Source organism: Nothobranchius furzeri, chromosome 12, assembly GCF_043380555.1.
Source record: "Nothobranchius furzeri strain GRZ-AD chromosome 12, NfurGRZ-RIMD1, whole genome shotgun sequence".
NCBI lineage: Eukaryota > Metazoa > Chordata > Actinopteri > Cyprinodontiformes > Nothobranchiidae > Nothobranchius > Nothobranchius furzeri.
The window spans coordinates 11,643,189-11,660,433 of NC_091752.1; the positions used below are offsets into that span (position 1 = coordinate 11,643,189).

The 17,245-nt window shown below is 43.3% G+C and overlaps 2 protein-coding genes across 3 annotated transcripts in view; one reads left to right on the forward strand and one right to left on the reverse strand.

Moving 5' to 3' along the window:
* Positions 1–17,245, reverse strand: part of LOC139062058 (spectrin alpha chain, non-erythrocytic 1-like) — a 610,856-nt gene that overhangs the window by 230,482 nt on the left and 363,129 nt on the right. The window lies entirely within an intron of this gene.
* LOC107375791 (inositol polyphosphate-5-phosphatase A) overlaps positions 1–17,245 on the forward strand; it is a 302,051-nt gene that overhangs the window by 182,446 nt on the left and 102,360 nt on the right. For both annotated transcript variants that reach the window (XM_070542253.1, XM_070542252.1), the window contains exon 5: positions 12,294–12,357. In XM_070542253.1, the coding sequence (XP_070398354.1) occupies positions 12,294–12,357 (64 nt within the window). The remainder of the gene's footprint in view (positions 1–12,293; positions 12,358–17,245) is intronic.

Here is a 17,245-nt window from a genome sequence, read left to right on the forward strand (position 1 = left end):
AAAAACTTTGGAGGAAAATAGTTAAAAACAAAAAAAAAGAAGCAATTATTAACAATATGCTTCCACCTGGTCATCTGTTAAGCTCTCTAAGGGGACCTGCATGGGCCCCTCGAAGTCCTGCTGGGTGTGATGTTTACAGCAGAGCAGACGCCGGTTTGTTACCACTACCTCTTGGCATCGGACCGCTGCCGCCTCGCTTCTTAAACCTGTCTTTTAGGAGGGGCCGCCAAAAAGCTGCAAACCGTGATTGTACGGATAAAAGAAACATCTGCTCAAGAAAAGTCCTCTTTTTTTATTTATTATTATAATAATACAATAAGAGGGGTGAAAAAAGCATGACATAATTTCTTGTTATCTAAGTAGCTGAGGCTGCATTTACATTTGCTTTTCATGCAGCGTCCTTGTGCTCCTAGGAGCGATGCACTGGAGTATAACTAAGCTAGCATGGAGGATATCCACCATTTATATCAAGCCTCTGGGAATTTTACATAACACATCATTGGAGAGCATTGGTTTTTACATAAAGACAAAGAAAGGCCACAAAGAGGCACTGGACGGACGTCTTAGACTGAGACGAGTTGCTGCGTGTGCTTCTGCAGACTCCTCTAAAGCTTCACGGTCCTGTGGTCACTGTTGTGCTCTGAGAACGCATCTGCTCATGCCCCAGACAGCACGCAGACAGAAAGCTGCTTATTTTCATACATCCCAGGGGGAAAAATTATTTTTCCGAACACGCCCTGAAAACTGAACCCTCTCTTCTGATGGGGGTGACCGGTTGGTCTGAGGACGTGCACAGAGACTGTTATGTCCACCCCAGAGAGCTTTATGGATGTTTCACGGGATGACTCCTGATCCCGATGATGATTCTCTCATTTAGGAAGAGTTGTGTTTTCAGTAAGGGAAGAGGAAGGGCTCTTGGTTCAGAGAGAGGGGGAACTTTTTCAAAAGTTATTCTCACATTGACAAAGTGATGCCACTACGATGCAGCAAACTAATATATTTTACTACGAGGCACTGCTAAAGAGCCATTTGTCACTGAGCAGCCAAGGATACCTCTTTGTTACAACGGTAAGCAGCTCAGGAGAGAAGGATCAGAGCCGCCGGATCCACTCTTGTTTTATTTTAATAACGCCGGCCTGCCTGTACGCTGGCGGCTGGCCTTCATAAAAATGGCTGCTAGATCAGGATTACTTTGGCCCAAAATGACTGTTTTAGTTGGGAAAGTCGCTGCTGTCATTCCTCCTCATAAAGTAAAATATTCTGGGTATGCTGCGATGTGGCTTGTCAAAATAAAAGCATCAACTTATGCCCAAAACACACGGCGCTGCTGTTAACCAGATGCGACGACGGAAGGAGTTTTAGCTGGAAGTATCTGAGGTGCGTTTCCTTGTTGCTTCCAGTGTGTTTTTCCCTTTGTCTTCTCCCTTTCATGCTGCTTACAAAGCAGAACATGATGAAAATACTTCATTAGAAAAGTTTTTCTTTTTGTCAAATACTTAGCTTTATTTATTAAAGTCAACAAAACTAGTTCTGCACTCAGGCTAGAAAGCGTTTAGCCTCTTCCAACTCCAGCAATCAGTTAAAAGTTTATTGCTTCCAGTTTCCTTACAGCCTGTTTAACGTTAATCTAATCAGTTCTTTCACAAACGAGGCCACATGAATAGGCACATTATTGAATCAGATAAAAATATAGATTGATGAACAGTCCATGACAACATTAGCAGCCTTTTCAAAATGAGAGGATAAAAAAATCAATGAGCTCACAGACCTGTCGTTTCCTCTGACCTCCCTCCCTAATGGGAATGCTTTTATAGACGGGGAAATTACAAGTTGAAATATTCTTTTGGATTATTGGACATCCATATCCAAATATGATTTACATTAATGAGCATAAGTACATTAAAGACTTTGTATCCCTGACATCTGAAACAGTTAAATAATGGGTTTGACAGCAGACGGTGGAGGAGAGCTAATGTCATTTTAATCACTGATGGGCAGCTCAGCTGTTCAGACTTTGATTTTTCATCTTTAGAAGAAATCTAATAAAGCAAATATTCATCATCTTCATAACCCCTTTTAAAATGACGATTTTGTCAGACAAAGACAGCAACATCATTTTCAGAAAGTGACTATGTCATCCTCCAGCATCAGCAGGGCTGCCTCATGTCCCGCCGGAGACGGGTCCCTCAGACGGAGACCTGAAATCATAACGTCTCTTTCTGTTCTTCTCCCTACTTTTCAGTAAGTAAACATTAAAGGCTTAGTCTTTCCATCTTGATTAAAAGTGGACTGGAGATTTGATTAATCTTTGGAAAAATTTAAATGTAAGATGATGTAAACTGAGTTTGAAAGGCAGTTTAGTACTCTTATGGTTTGTGACGCTGATCTTTAATCACATCGATGCACATTTTGGTTTGCAATAAAACAACAGAGACTAGTATGCACAGAAGGCGCTCGTGTCCTCACAGGACTGTTTTTGTAACTTTTACACAAAATGTATTGAACTGAATTTTACAGGTTGTGAGCTGGAACTTGGTTTGGTTGAAGCTAAAAGTCGCTGTGTCCTTTCCAGTTAAATGGGTAGTGAGGTCATTATTCATCTATGGTGCAGGCAGCATCACTCAAAGTGGGTGGTGTCTGTAAAAACAGAAGCAATAGTCATGGTTAGCCCAGTTCTTGCTCTAAAAAGTCACTTTGATGAATGAGAACACTTCATTACCTGTCCTTAAACGCACCAGTGGGATCTTTTAGAGCACCAGAAATTAGTCACTAGCTTTTTAGCGATCTGGCTAGCCAAGAGTATTGCTGTGTCCAAATTCAGGGGTTGCATCCTTGTGAGGACCCGTCCTACCTATTCCATGTAGGTCCGATTAAACCGGACGTGACAGTCTAGCCTTCAGATTTCTCCCTGCCCTAACCTCAGCATCCTGTCACCTAACAACCGTGATGTGCTAAAACAAAGTTCAAACTAAGTTGGTCAGCGGTACATTTAGAACTATGGGACCCAACATACAAGCTTGTTTATAAGTATTTTTCTGATTGTCTTTTAGAAAGTATATTTAAAGAATGATAACACAAACAGTCCCAAAATGGAGGATCCTGCTATTTTCCAGAGCAACGGTAGGCCCAATACAAGATAAAACATTACCGGTGGCACTAGTTACGTCATTTTTATGAAATAGAAGTTATTTTCCAGAGCCAGTCCTTCAACCCAGAAATAAGAAGTTTGGATTGGATCAATCCCATGAGATTTCCACTATGCTCTAGAGTGGAGGCCACAGATCCATGCTGATGCATTCCACTCAGCCCCCACTTCTGGCTTGTGTCTGAGAGCTCCTGAATGGCCATTTCTGCTGAATGCGCTCTTCTTCAGGAAGATTGGACAAGGATCCTGTTCCTCTCACAGACGGAAACACATTTTGGGGTTCTAGGCTTCATTTAAAGTACAGACTGGATAAGAAAGAAATCACTTCACAGCTGTGGAGGTCAAGCAGCCTGCTAGCTACATTTAGAGATGGTTTTAGTCTTTACAGTCCAGGGGGGAGGGATCCGGACTACCTGGATGGGGAGGAGAGGGACAACGATGATGCAGCAGAAACCCCATCCAGCTGTGGACCTGCAGCTGAGACAGGAAAATGCATGAAGCCAAAAACCACTTTTGGGTGTTTTTCATGAGGAGATGACAACATCACGTGGATTTTAATAACAAACATCTAAAAGGACATCCTCTCCCGCTTCATCCACCATTACAAGCACAAGTATCTCCTGTTGGGCTTTTTAACCGTGATGTAGCCTCTGCTAACGAGGATTCACCAGACCTGTCCTTGACCTCGGAGGAATATGAGGATGCTTTTTGAGGTTTGAACACCTTTGTCGCTTCGCTGTGACGTAATCTGGCTTGGAAGGATACGGCTCCTGGATTAGGACAAAGCCTGCTGCTTTGGTCAGATGACCTTGACCTGTTTCTAGAAGCCCCACCCACTTTGAGTGATATCACTGGCGGGCATGACCTTTACTGTAGATAAATGAGCAAAATATCCTTTAAACTACGAGAATCAGCCATTTGTGTCTGTTAGCAACATGGGATGGATTTAATGAGATGAGAGGAACCGAATCAGCAGATCAACATCTTGATCTGATGGACCTGGTTCCATACTTCTGATGGTGCATTAATGCCCTGAGTCCTCCATAAGTTATGTTTATTAATGTGGTCAACCTTTACTGCCTGATCAAACCTCCTCATCGATATACAAGTAAAAACTTCTACTTTCATTTATGTAGAATAGAAAATATTCAAACGATGACTGTGCAGCGCCTCATTAAAAGGTCGACGCCCCTCAGGTGTAATCCCATTTACTTTGATCCTGCTTTTTATGAGCGTGTTTAAAGCTGCGGTGTGTTTTTAGTAGAATAAACATCAGCATTAATCATTATCTCCTTTAAAAAACAGACACCACTACCTTTTCTGAAAATTAAGAGGCGATGAATCCAGACGTTTTAGTCCGGTGTGATGTACGGCGCGGATCACACCAACACTCGCGGCGCCACTTTTCATCCTTATTGCTTTATCCTCAGACATTTATTCAGACCACTTTTCTGAAACGGAGGCGAGGTGCTATTACTTTGTGTGGGGAACATTTTTAACAAAATTATCAAACTCTTCCATCAGAATTATGCTGAAGAGGCCAACGATGTGGTCAAAAAGAAAGAAATCAGCATTACATTGCAGCTCTTTGAGAGTCTGTCGTATCGCGTACACTCGTACTCACGTTCTTCTTTTTATTTGATGAATGTTGTTGCTGTGATGGTTTTATTGCTTTAGACTCTTCTGCCGGGCAGGTTAGAGGAGCCGCTGCACGACTGATGAGCGTGGCAGAAAATTGGCAGATGGAAGCATCCATTTCACTGCTAATTAGGGGGTCCAGAGGCCCGCCGACTGACAGGGTTCAACTGGGCAATGTAGTGCCTGCCAGCTCCCATCCCATGCGCTTTATAAAACGCTCTTTAATTCCCCTGCACAATATCATTAACTTTGTAAGTGGATGAACACAATGGACAAGCAATTTAATTAACTTCTACCATTGAATGTTGGAGGGGAGACTAAATGAAATTAATGCACAATATTTCCCAGGGAGGCAGCCAACCTTGGGAGTGGGTCTGGATTGTTGGCAGGTCAGGTGCTGCCATGTGTTTGGCCAATTATACCTTGTTTAGACCCATCCATAATATTTGCCCCAAGAGAAAATAAAATCAGTGGTTTTGAGATCAATTATGAGCGTGTGCTGTGCTGCATTCTGGGAGATTTTAGAATAATGAAGTGGAAGCCCGGAAACACAAAAGCTTTGAAAGTCACCAGAGCTGATGATGTCATAACCCATGGGGGGTCATCACTTCAGATGGTCAGCCATTAAATAGACCCACGGCGTAGAGACACGAACAGAAAACGTCTGATTAACTGGTGTTGTGAAAGGGCTGCAGCCGAGAGTTGAACCTGCAACCCCCTGGCTGTAAGACCACTAAGGTACCAGCTGCAGCCTAAAGCAGCAGATTTCACAGTTTTTAAAGGATGTTTTTATTAAGAAAACAGTCCCCCAGCTCAGGACGAGATGGGTGGTTCCAACACTCAGGCCGTTCTTGGATCACACTAACTGGCAGACGAAGTTTTAACGAGAGTTTTGTCCCGGGTTTCCAGCCGGGCTTTCCCAGCTGCTGATGAATACTCGACACTGCCCTTCAAGACTCTGATGCCTAAGGCCTTGGTGAACAGATGTGGCTGCCGGGGCCGTCTGAGGCTTCTCGTTCCCTGATGGGATCTGAAGCCGGCCCAGATCCTAATGATCCCTGGCTGGTCTGGGATCAGCTTTTAATATGTTGCTCCATGGGCCAGTGTTTTCCCACGTTTGGACTTGAGGCTTCTGAAGTGAAGTTTTGGCAGCGATAGTGATGGTGTTTGAACATTGTGTTGTGAGTTGGTTCCCCTCTGCGTACACGTTATGACCCGCACATGTGTTGCATCTTTCCAAGTCAGAGGACTCCAAAGCCCTTTACACTGCAGTCATTCATCCATTCACACCCTGGCAGTGGTGAGCTACATCATAGCCACAGCACATGCTGTACACAGGCGCCACCAGCAGGTGGGGGTGGAATGACTTGCCCACAGATACAGCCATGTTTGTGAATGTAAACTCTTCTGCTGCTGCCGCTCAGATTTTCCTCTGTAGCCTCCAGGAAACTTAAATCTGGAGTAAAGGAAACCCTTGTTGACTGATCGACCATCAAGTCAACAGATAAAAAATCAGGAATGATGTTATACCCCAACGATATTTAAAGCCATTGGCCAGCCTCAACATTAAAATGGTAGAAATTCAGTATAACTAGACTTTACCATCTATAGAAATATGAACTGGGTTCATGTTAAGGATTTTTGTCATAAATCATTACAGAAAATCCAAATCCTCTCCTTCAGACAGTGAAGATCTGTATTCTGCATACGTCACTCCAACACGTAGAACAAGCTAGCTGCTGTATTGTGAATGATTGTATTTTATTTAGTGTTGTGCTCTTAATTATTACAGAAAACTGCATTTACAGCTGCAGCAAAAGGTCTGAGCCATATGTCCATGTCCTACACGCATTTTTAATAACAGGTCTGATCTAAAATTATAACCTACATCTATAAATCCATCTGGAACCGCACCACTACTTCTGGACTCCAGAGTCCCATTAGCATGACTGCTAACTGTGTTAGCCCCGGTAAGGGAAAAACAAGTCATTTAGGAAAGCTACCACACACACACACACACACACACACACACACACACACACACACACACACAGATATAATCTAAAAGATGATCTCGATATTTCAACACCATCCTCCTGGGACCGGCAGAACCTCTGTGCCATCCTGGATTAGTGCAAACAACGAGCCAAGCTAGCGAGTTCCTCCATCATCTGGAAGATTTAATCTTGTAAATTATCGGTTAAATATTACCAGAGTTACATCAACACACACATGCAGCAGTAAAACTGGCTGCACATTATTTATTTATCTGTAGATTACTGAATTATACTGGGACAGATGATGGAGCTAAGACCTGGAGTCAGCTGGGAGCTCCTGGTGGAGCACAGAGATGAAATATTTAACAAAAGTAAACAAACTGAACTGATTTTGGTTCTGAAGATGAACAGAATCCTCCCCGGTGTCCAAACCGGGTCTTCTGAGTCAAACGGTCTAAAACATGTCTGCACCTCCGGTAGTGATATCCAGCTAGCGGGGTCAGAGTTCGGTTGAACTTCTCCGGTAATCCGATATCCATATCCGATATTCTGGTCGCCGTATCCCAGAGAAAAAACCAATGTGACCGACTAGCAGAGGCTTCAGAAGCTACATCTGACTGATGACACGTTCTGCTAACGCTAACGCAGAAACACCGGAGTCGGGTTGTTTACTACAGCTGTTTCAGCAGATCTCCTTGTGGAACGTCACCAGCTATCCAGGGCTTAGACCGGAAATTAGTTTGTGTTTTTCCACCGCTAGTCACAAACATCAGATTTTCTTTAAATTTCAGCCGTGAAAATCCAAAAACCTTTTTCATCTGAGGTTTTAATACTTTACACATGATGTTGAGAGGAGTTTAGCCTATGGCCGATGCCTTTAACCTGTTAGATGATTGGTGGAGAAGACACCTGACTTTAGTCTGAGTGATTATCTTAATATTATTATTGTTTTAACTTTTACAAACTAATATTTATCTGTTACTTCTTTCATCCGACAATAAAGGCTAAAATGACATTACAAGTCCCTGAAATGACTTTGATCACATCAGTAATGAGAAAACTTCACAAGCCCTTCTAGGCCAACAGTAAAACCATAAATGTTTCAAACATGAATATAAACAGCGTTGTTCTGGAGAATGAAGCTTTAGCGTTACGTTTCTCCAGTTTGTGCCCTAACCTAACTTCTGCTTGAACTCCTACATCCCTCCTGTCAGCCGTTCTCCCACCAGATTTAAGAGGTTCGTCATTTTAGAAAATTCTTCTTTTGGTGGAAAGATGAAACAAAACAGGATTTTGGTTCATATTTGGAAAACTGACCAGAGGGAGATATTTTAAAAACCCTACAGAATGCAGTAGCAGTGGTCCATTTGGGCTCATTCTCATCGCCGTCTTCGTTAAACCCTTCCTCTAAACTTTAGCAGCATCTGGAGGACGGTAGCTCATTACCCTCTGAGGTTGGACGCTGTCCTCCTGGGACAGACCATGCTCGCTTAGCACAGATTGGAGGTGAGACCTTGAGGGAAAATTATTACTTTTATGTTTTCTTTATAGCTCGTTTTTCACATTAAACACAGGAAATCTATGCAGGGGTCAGAGAATTCCGGCTTCTGGTCCCGGCCGGACCGATTTTAGCAGCCTTCGGTATTGATGAAGCATTCAGCGGAGCCAAAGTATGCAGCCTCGGTACTTCAGTCTCCATCTTCCACCAGGCAGTCTATTGGGACTCCTTCAGCCCCAACCTGCTGCGGTTTTGGAAATGTCAGACACACACACACACACACACACACACACACACACACACACACACACACACACACACACACACACACACACACACAGAGCGCGGTGTCGGTGTGTCCTTATCTGAAGCAGCCAGTATGACTTGTGATTAGAGATGGCCTCGCCAGAACAAGTCATAAACCTGCAGCTTTTATGGCACGGTTATTGTCTTTCTGTCTACAATTACTGTGATTACTCATTCCCCGTGCCTCCCTGCAGCCCTCACCGAACACTTAATAGACTGCATTTTACTAATGGAAAATTAAGTGGCCACCATGGCAGTCAGGTTTATAAATATGTAAAATAATCTTTTAATTATATCAAGTGAATCTGGCAGCTAATCAATAAAGAGGGACGTGACAAACATACGCTTGTCAGGCTATTGTAAAGCCACTGGTAGAAGATAAGCGCGGCCTGTCAGCGCAGTCCGGCCGTAATGAATATTTTCAGGCTGTCGTGTGAGAAGAGAAATGGATTAATTGCTCCCTGCTAATATAATAGCTTCTCCATGAAGAATGCAGGCTGAGAGCAGGAAAGGAGTTCAGCAGCTGCTCGGCTCCACATCGCGGCGTCTAATGAATATTTATCAGGGTTAAGTAGGTTTTTGTGATTACACGGTTAGCCACTTAAGGACAGTTGTTTATCATTGCTTTGATCAGTGATTCACAAGGACTTGTGAGGTGTTCCTTCTGAGGCAAAAATACGACTCAGATGAAGCAAGCAATGAGAATCTGGAGCTAAGTCCATTCATATCCTGCTCAGCCTCAGGCTGAGAGTCCATCTAAAGGCTCAGGAACCCTCAGCAGCTGTTCTGGGTTCGTCAGCTGATCAGAGTGTGAAGGTTGAACCTTTTCACAATAATCTGATTATCTGAGATCCTGAATTTGGGGATTTCATCAGCTGTACGCCATAATCATCACAGTTAGAACAGCTGAAACATCTGGATTCGCCTGGAGTGAGTCCGTCTCACCTTTTAGGCTGGATTACTGACAGAAATGAAGTTTTACACCAGATTCTAGTTTTTCCTGTTTCACCTGTTGGTGTACAACCACATAGACTAAACCTTCAGTATGGTTTTGTATTACATAATTACAAATAAAAAATGAATGTGATTGTTCAAAAGCCACAGATGGACTCAGGGTTATTATTATTATTATTATTATTATTATGGTTGTTATAGTCATTATTATTATTATTATTATTATTATTATTATTATTATTGTTATTATTATTTCTATAGTTGTAATTATTATTAATATTATTGTTATTATTATGAATATTATTGTTGTTGTTGTTCAGCACAGCAGATGAGTGGATCTGTTAGCACCAGAACCTGCACACGTGGGTTCTGGTGAGACGTCTGTACTGATGACAACTCTGAAAGTTTTCGGCTATGGCCAGGTCCTTTGATGTCATTAAGAAGAATTTTGGACCTTCTGGCTCTGTTGTCCTAATCTGATTCACTGGGTCTCTTATGCTCTCAGGTTCTTTCTTCTTTGTTTGTCATCAGTCACAGTTTGGGTTCCAACATCTTCTGCAGATCCAAAGTTGTCAAACTTCTCCCACGTGTGGATTTGTGGTTCTAGAACACAATAATTTCAGTGAAACGACGAGGACGCTGGAAACTTTACACAACTCTGTAGAGATGAAGTCCCGATCTGTTTCAGACGTCTGTGTTTTGTTGCCGACCTTTCCCAAAGTTGATTCACATTTTCTGCACTTATGGATTTTCAGACACTGAGAAGCTTCAGATGCTCAGAAGAAAATCTGATGTGCACTTTGTTTCTGAAGATGTTTAAAAGTGTGGTGAACACCTCGTAACCACAGTGAGACTCGTCACTGACGTTTGATCCCAGAGAGATGCTGGCTCAGGATCAGAGGAGTTTAGAGAGATCTTCTTCCTCCTGCTTTTTCTTCACCAAATATTTTTCATTTAAAGCTCTTCAGCTTTTTCATACTTGAGTTAAACATTAACAGGAACATTTTTATTTTAACTTTAAAACATTTTTTATTAAGAAATCAAAAAGTCACAGAATCATGCGTGAATATTGGTTTTCCTTCTTCTGTCCCCGGCTGCATAAAGTCTGTACGTCTCTGAGGTGAGGGACTACATAAACTAAGCCAGGTTCCTTCCTGGAATCCATCCTCTCACTATGAGAAGTTGTGACCTTGACTTTACCCCCCCCCCCCCCCCCCCCCCCCCACACACACACACACACACACACACACACACACACACACCCCCATCAGAGGGAATTAGAAGGAAGCGTGGCGGAGGTCCGGGCCACCAGCCGCAGTTCTCATCAATTAAATGTGTGCCGGGCTTTATGTCGGCCGAAGGAGATGTGCAGAACCGCACGTTTGTGCTTTTGACAAACCAGCAGATGTTTAATCTCAAGATGTGCTTTTGCACATAAACAGTGCAGAACCCAAACGCTGGATGCAGAGACAACCTCCTTTCGTGTCACTTCACCACTTCTCCTGAGTCCTGTATTTGTTTGGCGGGACTCCTCAGAGGGAACGTGAGTCTGCTCTACTGTTGGAGGGGAGGACACAGACGGAGACTTATCCTGAGCCCGAGGTCTGTGCCGTCTCAGACGGGGATTGAGCTGGAGCTTTGCCTCCATTTGCCCTAAATGTAAAGAGGCCAACAGAAAGCAGGGTAGTGGAGTGTGAACCGCATCAAATCCTCTCTGCTCCACGCTCACTTCTTCCCACACACTTTGATTGGCTCGTCCAGCGACTGGGAAAGTTTCCTGGTTGTTCACTGGGAAAATTAAGATTTTAAGCCTATTGAAGTAGATCTTTGCACATTGAAAAGTCCTTCTGAGTGTGTCCTTTGAAAGCTTAAATTGGTGACGTGCCACATTAGAGGAGTCCAGCGGGTTATGTGTACTGTACCAGCAGCACCTGTTGTTGTGCAGCAGCGTGTGGACCTGAATGGGTCTGACGCCGGCTCGGCTCTCCGATCCGCGTCGAGCGTTTTCGTCTCAGTGCAGCGAGGATGACTTTGGCTTTGGAGCTTCATTTAAACTCAAATACAGAATTCTTTAAACTCACATTGTTCAGATTCAAAAGTGATGATTCCCAAAATAAAATCAGAGCAATTTAAAGCAAAAGTAAAGAAAAATACTCAGGAAACAGATTAACAAACTTTCTCACAAATAAAATTCTTCTTTCGAGAGTAAATAAGTCACAATACCCATAATTCCTTGCGCTGACAAACTGAGTAACTAACTAGTGACCTACGTGGCACTATTACATATAAACTAGTTTTAAAAGCTTCAGGTGTTTTTGAAGTATTTAAGACTTTTATTTTGAAGAATTGAAGGAAGTGGGATTAGAGACTTTATTTTTTAGCTTATCCAGTAAAATCTGAACCAAAACCTCAAATAAATTTTTAAATATAAACTGAACAGATTCAGGTTTGATTCCTTCAGCTGGAGTTGACATTTATTAATTTTAAATAATATTTAAATGTATTTAAAAACAGATTTTTATCTGATGTAATTATTTTAACATTCTCATCTTTTCAGAGCTTCTGGATTCAGTGACTTAAATAAGTCTGTCACTTCAGTATTCATTGCTTCTGCTTTTATTTTGACATTTTGATTCATTCGTTGGATCATTTTTAATAAGTTTTTATTTTTTCTCCTTTCCCTAAAATGCCTACGAAGATAAAAACTCCTGGTAGAAAGCAGGAATTTTACTAAACCCTCTGTCTTGTCTTGCAGGCTCTTGGAAGTTTCTACTTCATCCATGATTCTTTGAAAAACCTTCACCAGTTTGATTTCAAAGGTGAGACATTCCTTCCAACACGGGACCCCCACCCCACCCCCACCCCCACCCCCCCCACACACACACACAAACACACACACACACACACAGCCCATTATATCGACGATTCTCTGAGATTGGCTCTGGAGATGAGTCGGGGGACCTGGGCCAGAAGGTAATGCTTATTAATAATATTAGGATTTAATTCATACAATTCCGGTCTTGGTGAGAAGCAGGGCGTTAGGACGTTATTGGGCAGTTAGAGACGTCTCATCAGCGCGGGGTGTCAGAGGGCCCTGGGGTTGGGCAGCCCCTCTAATTAAAGAAAGGATATAGATGTGGAGACGCCTGTCGTCCCATTAGACACCGAGTCAGCACTAGCAGTGAAGGACAGGACGAAGACGAGGGTGGGGGGTCAGGAGGCGACGTGACCGCTCCTCATACAGTTAGATGTTTTATTCTTTCAAACTCTCTGTTTACTCCTCATGGCAACAACCCAGATGTAGTACATGCAAACGGGCTGTAATGTTTTTGCCTGATCGTTTTCTAAAGCCATCTTTACTAGCTCTACAACTGATTCTCTCTGGGAAACAGGTCCATGCTAAGGCTTTGTTTAGAAGGTTGAAACCTTTGAAAATGTTTCAATTTATATGGGGGGTGGGGGTGGGGGGGCCCTTCAATTGAATTTCATGTCTGAAACAAAACCTGTCAGGATTGGTGATGCGATGCAGGCGTTGTGCCAGTCTGTCTTGGGGAAGAGAGAGCTGTACTGGAAGGTGAAACTCTCGATTTACCGGTTGATCTACCTTCCTGCCCTCATGGCCATGAGCTTTGAGTAGTGACCAAAACGAGATCGCAGATACAAGCTGCCGTGATGTGTTTTTGTGCAGGGTGGCTGGGCTCTCCCATAGAGATAGAGTAAGAAGCTTGGTCATCCGGGAGGGGCTCGGAGTAGACCTGGTGCTCCTCCACATCGAGAGGAGCCATCTGACCTTGGGTTAAGTGGAGCAAAATGGATGGATGTTTGAAACTGGAACTGAAAGTGTTCGTAGCCATTGTTCTACTGTGAGGTACAGTGGTAGAGACAGCAGCATCTCAGCAGGTAGAGCGGGTTGTCCAGTAATCGGAAGGTTGTAGGTTCGATCCCAGCCAGAGAATGCTGCTCTTGTGTCCTTGGGCAAGACACTTAACCCACCCTGTTGGTGGTGGTCTGAGGGACCGGTGGCGCCGGTGCTCGGCAGCCTCGCCTCCGTCAGTGCACCCAGGGCAGCTGATGGCTCATCGCCATCCGTGTGTGAATGTGTGTGTGACTGATTGTGTTGTGAAGCGCTTGGGGGGTTATAGAACCGATATACAAATACAGACCACTTACCTTTTTACCAAGGTGCTGGAAAATCTTAAAAACTTTAAAAGGGCTTGAAAGGTTCTTCATATTGATAAAACAAACACAAAACGTTGTTGTGGTTCCTAAAAGTCATCTCAAACGAACTCTGTGAAGGAGGTGCTTCCAGCCAGAGCCTTCCTGAATATCGCTGGAGTCAACCCTGTGCTTTGTCCTCTCCTTCTCCACTGGCCCAAGGGACAGGGATGTGACCTTTAGCGGAGGTCACTGGAGGGTTTCATCCACACCAAGCAGCTGTGCACGCTGCTGAAATAGTTTAGGTTTCATGGCCTCCTGCTGCTTGTTGCTGATTGGTTTGTGGAGCTGGTGGTGAGAGGCAGCTGACAGCCAGTGGCTCTTCTGGGGATAAACCTGGGTGGAGTGGGTCGACGGTACCAGGGTCTGACTCTAGGAGTCTAGAAGGTCCCATCTCTGACATTACCTATTGCTTCAGAAGAATTTCTAAAAGTATATATATATATATATATATATATATCAGATTTTATAAAACTGAGTCTAGCAGTAAATACTAGAAAATGAAAACTGTAAAACAAATACAGAAAAGAAGCTAGAAAGACATCTGAACTGTATATAATGTTTACAACATTGTGGAGTACTTTACAAAAGGTATTACGGCACAAACCCAGCCGCAGTTTCAATAACTTTAAAGTACTATTGATCTTAAAATGTTCTAATAAATAGTGTATTTACCCATTTTTAATGACTTAGGGTCTCTCGAAACACGACGTCGAGTCTGATCACATAAAAACAAAAGAGTCACTTTCTGCTTCCTGTCCCGCGGGGTGTGACTATCGCGCTTCTTTCCAAGACGCGCTCAGCAGTGCGTCCTGTATGACCACATGATTGGCGCGTGTGTCTCCAGTGTGCCCCAGACCTAAGTGTTTTCTCCCCAGAAGAAGCTTCGGTGATGTTCTGCTGAGCTGTGGTGGCCTCATGGAGGGGGCCATTGGCTTGAACACTGTTGCTATTAGGGCTGCAACTAACGACTATTTTAATAGCCGACTATTGAAAGTTAGTTAGTCGACTAATCGGATAACTATTACATTTTTCTTGAATTTAGCACGAGGTTGCTTTAATTATGTGGAATGTGATAATAAACACAAGAAAAGTGGGCACTTCAATGGAAATAGCATTTTTATTGAACTTTGCTGCCGATGCCCTGTCTAAAACCAATTAGGCACAGTGCTCGGTCAGTATAGAAATAAATGCATGAATAAAGAAACCTCTATACATTTTTTAAAGAACAGGCACGTGTGTTTTATAAGAAAAAATGCATTTAAATCAAGGAAACATTTTCTTCCTGTAAACCGGGGCAGGCACATGAGCAGCAATAAAACCGTAAACAAAAATATTGGGGGAAAGAGGTCCCTGCATGCATCTAATTCAAAATGCTTTTGTCAGGCACAGTTGGGCGTAACATTACATCTCTCTTTTTTTTAAAAGCAAAAATATGCTTATGAAATGTACATCCAATACAAAACATTCAAAAGCTTTCATGTTATTTAAATCTTACCGAGGCGAGTCAGACTCAAGTTTCATTCAACCGTCCGACGTGCTTTCTCCACAAGTGTTCATGCGTCACCGAGGTGCTGCCGTGATACGCAAGAACTGCTTTGCAAACCTTGCGTGTAATATTTTTATTCACCATGTCTGGGCTAAAATGCTCCCAAACTTTATATGTTTTGGTACGCGCAGCTGCTGCGTTGGACGCCGCCAATTCTGTATGCTGGCGCTCAGCAGAGACACTATTGCGCATGTGCGACTCTTGGCAGAGATTGTAATGAAGTGTGATGTCTCACTCGGTCAGAAAAAACATGTCTGGCGATAGCGTCAACAATGAAATTCATTGTCGACTATTTCTATTGTCAATTAATGTCGACGTCGACAAACATCATTGCAGCCCTATCTGCTAACCACTGAAACATTCTCCCTCCCATGATAACATTTTACTTTCTTTGACATTGAATGTGCTACTACTAGTTTACCTGTTTATTTTTTTTTTGTGTGTGTGTGTGTGTGTGTGTGTGTGTGTGTGTGTGTGTGTGTGTGTGTGTGTGTTTTCTGTCTTCTCCATCCCCAGTGAGTCGTGGTGGATGGTAGGGCTGTCGCGGTAACCGCAAAAATGAAATATCGCAATATGAAGAAGCCCACCGCGCTGCATCATGGGCCACTGCGATTACTGAACTTGTTTCAACTCAATGATGCATGTTGAGAAGGATGGCTGCACTGGTATCAAAACGAAACGTTACTTCGCTCCTTTGGGAGCACTTTGGTTTTCAGTACGTCAGCTGCTGCGCAGCCAGAGTGCTTGGCCGGGTTAGAGCTGCCACCAGCGGCAAAAAACTAATAATAAACGCTCAGAGACCTGCTGAAGTCCCGGACAAGCACTGCTTCTGCAACCGTCCTGAAGAGAGTTTGAGCCGAGCTGGAGCTCACTCGCTACCTGCAGGAGGAATGCATCCACCCTAAAGAACCCCCCCGACATGGTGGAGCAACAACCGGGAGAGATTCCCTTTGCTCGCCAGAGTCGCACGTAGGTACGTGTGCGTTAGTGCAACGAGCGCTCCATCTGAGAGGGTTTTCAGTGTTGCTGGAAATGTTGCCACCCCTCTCAGATCCTCTCTCAAACCGTATATGGTTAACATGCTGGTTTTCCTTGTGGGTAACAAGGACGTGACCGAGCTATAAATCACCGTCGTTCGTGTGTGTGAAAGTGAAATAATAGTGCCCCGCGCCCAGTACATGTAATTTTTTTTATGCTCGATTTTAAACAACTAAACAAAATGGGGACTTGTTTCTTATTTGTTAGATGCTGCAGCCAAATTTGCATTTAAAAGTTTAACCTTCTCCTGAATTTTGTTGTTTTTAAGTTCAGTCGGACTCCAACTGTCGGAGAAACAAACGTTACTGCGATCTGTGTTGTTACTGCCCTTTGATCTGCGTTCAGTAAAGTGTTATTAAAGAAGGCACGGCAATTTTTAACCTTTTTTAAATGTGTAAACATTATGTTTAGATAGTACTCTTGTTGTGATTTGGCGCTTTATAAACTGAGTTGAACTTGGTCAACACAAAACAGTCCAAGCATCAGTCAGTAACTGATGAAGGGGACCGATGCAGTTAGACTTGCTTTTAGCACCCCGTAGTGTTCATTTGTAGAACCAAAAGCTAAATCTCCTCGCTGTGCGTTTGTCTTAACACCTTAATCTAACCGCTCGAACGTCTCCCAGCCTTCCTTAGTGTCTACAGGTGTAGTTCATCACTAAATTAAACAAATCAGCTGTGCTCCTGATCTAAATCATGCAGGAAACATGCTGCACCTGGTATGTCAGCTCTATTTTCTTCTAAGTCCCAACAGAGCGCCGCCAGTCTGAAGCTGCCAGTGGGATATTCTGGCTACAGGCAGCGATAGGGGCTGGGTGGCCTTCATTAACCCAGTAAAGGGTCATTTTAGCACAAACTGGCTCAAAAAAATGATAAAAAAATATGAAAAATTTTCAAAGCATCCCT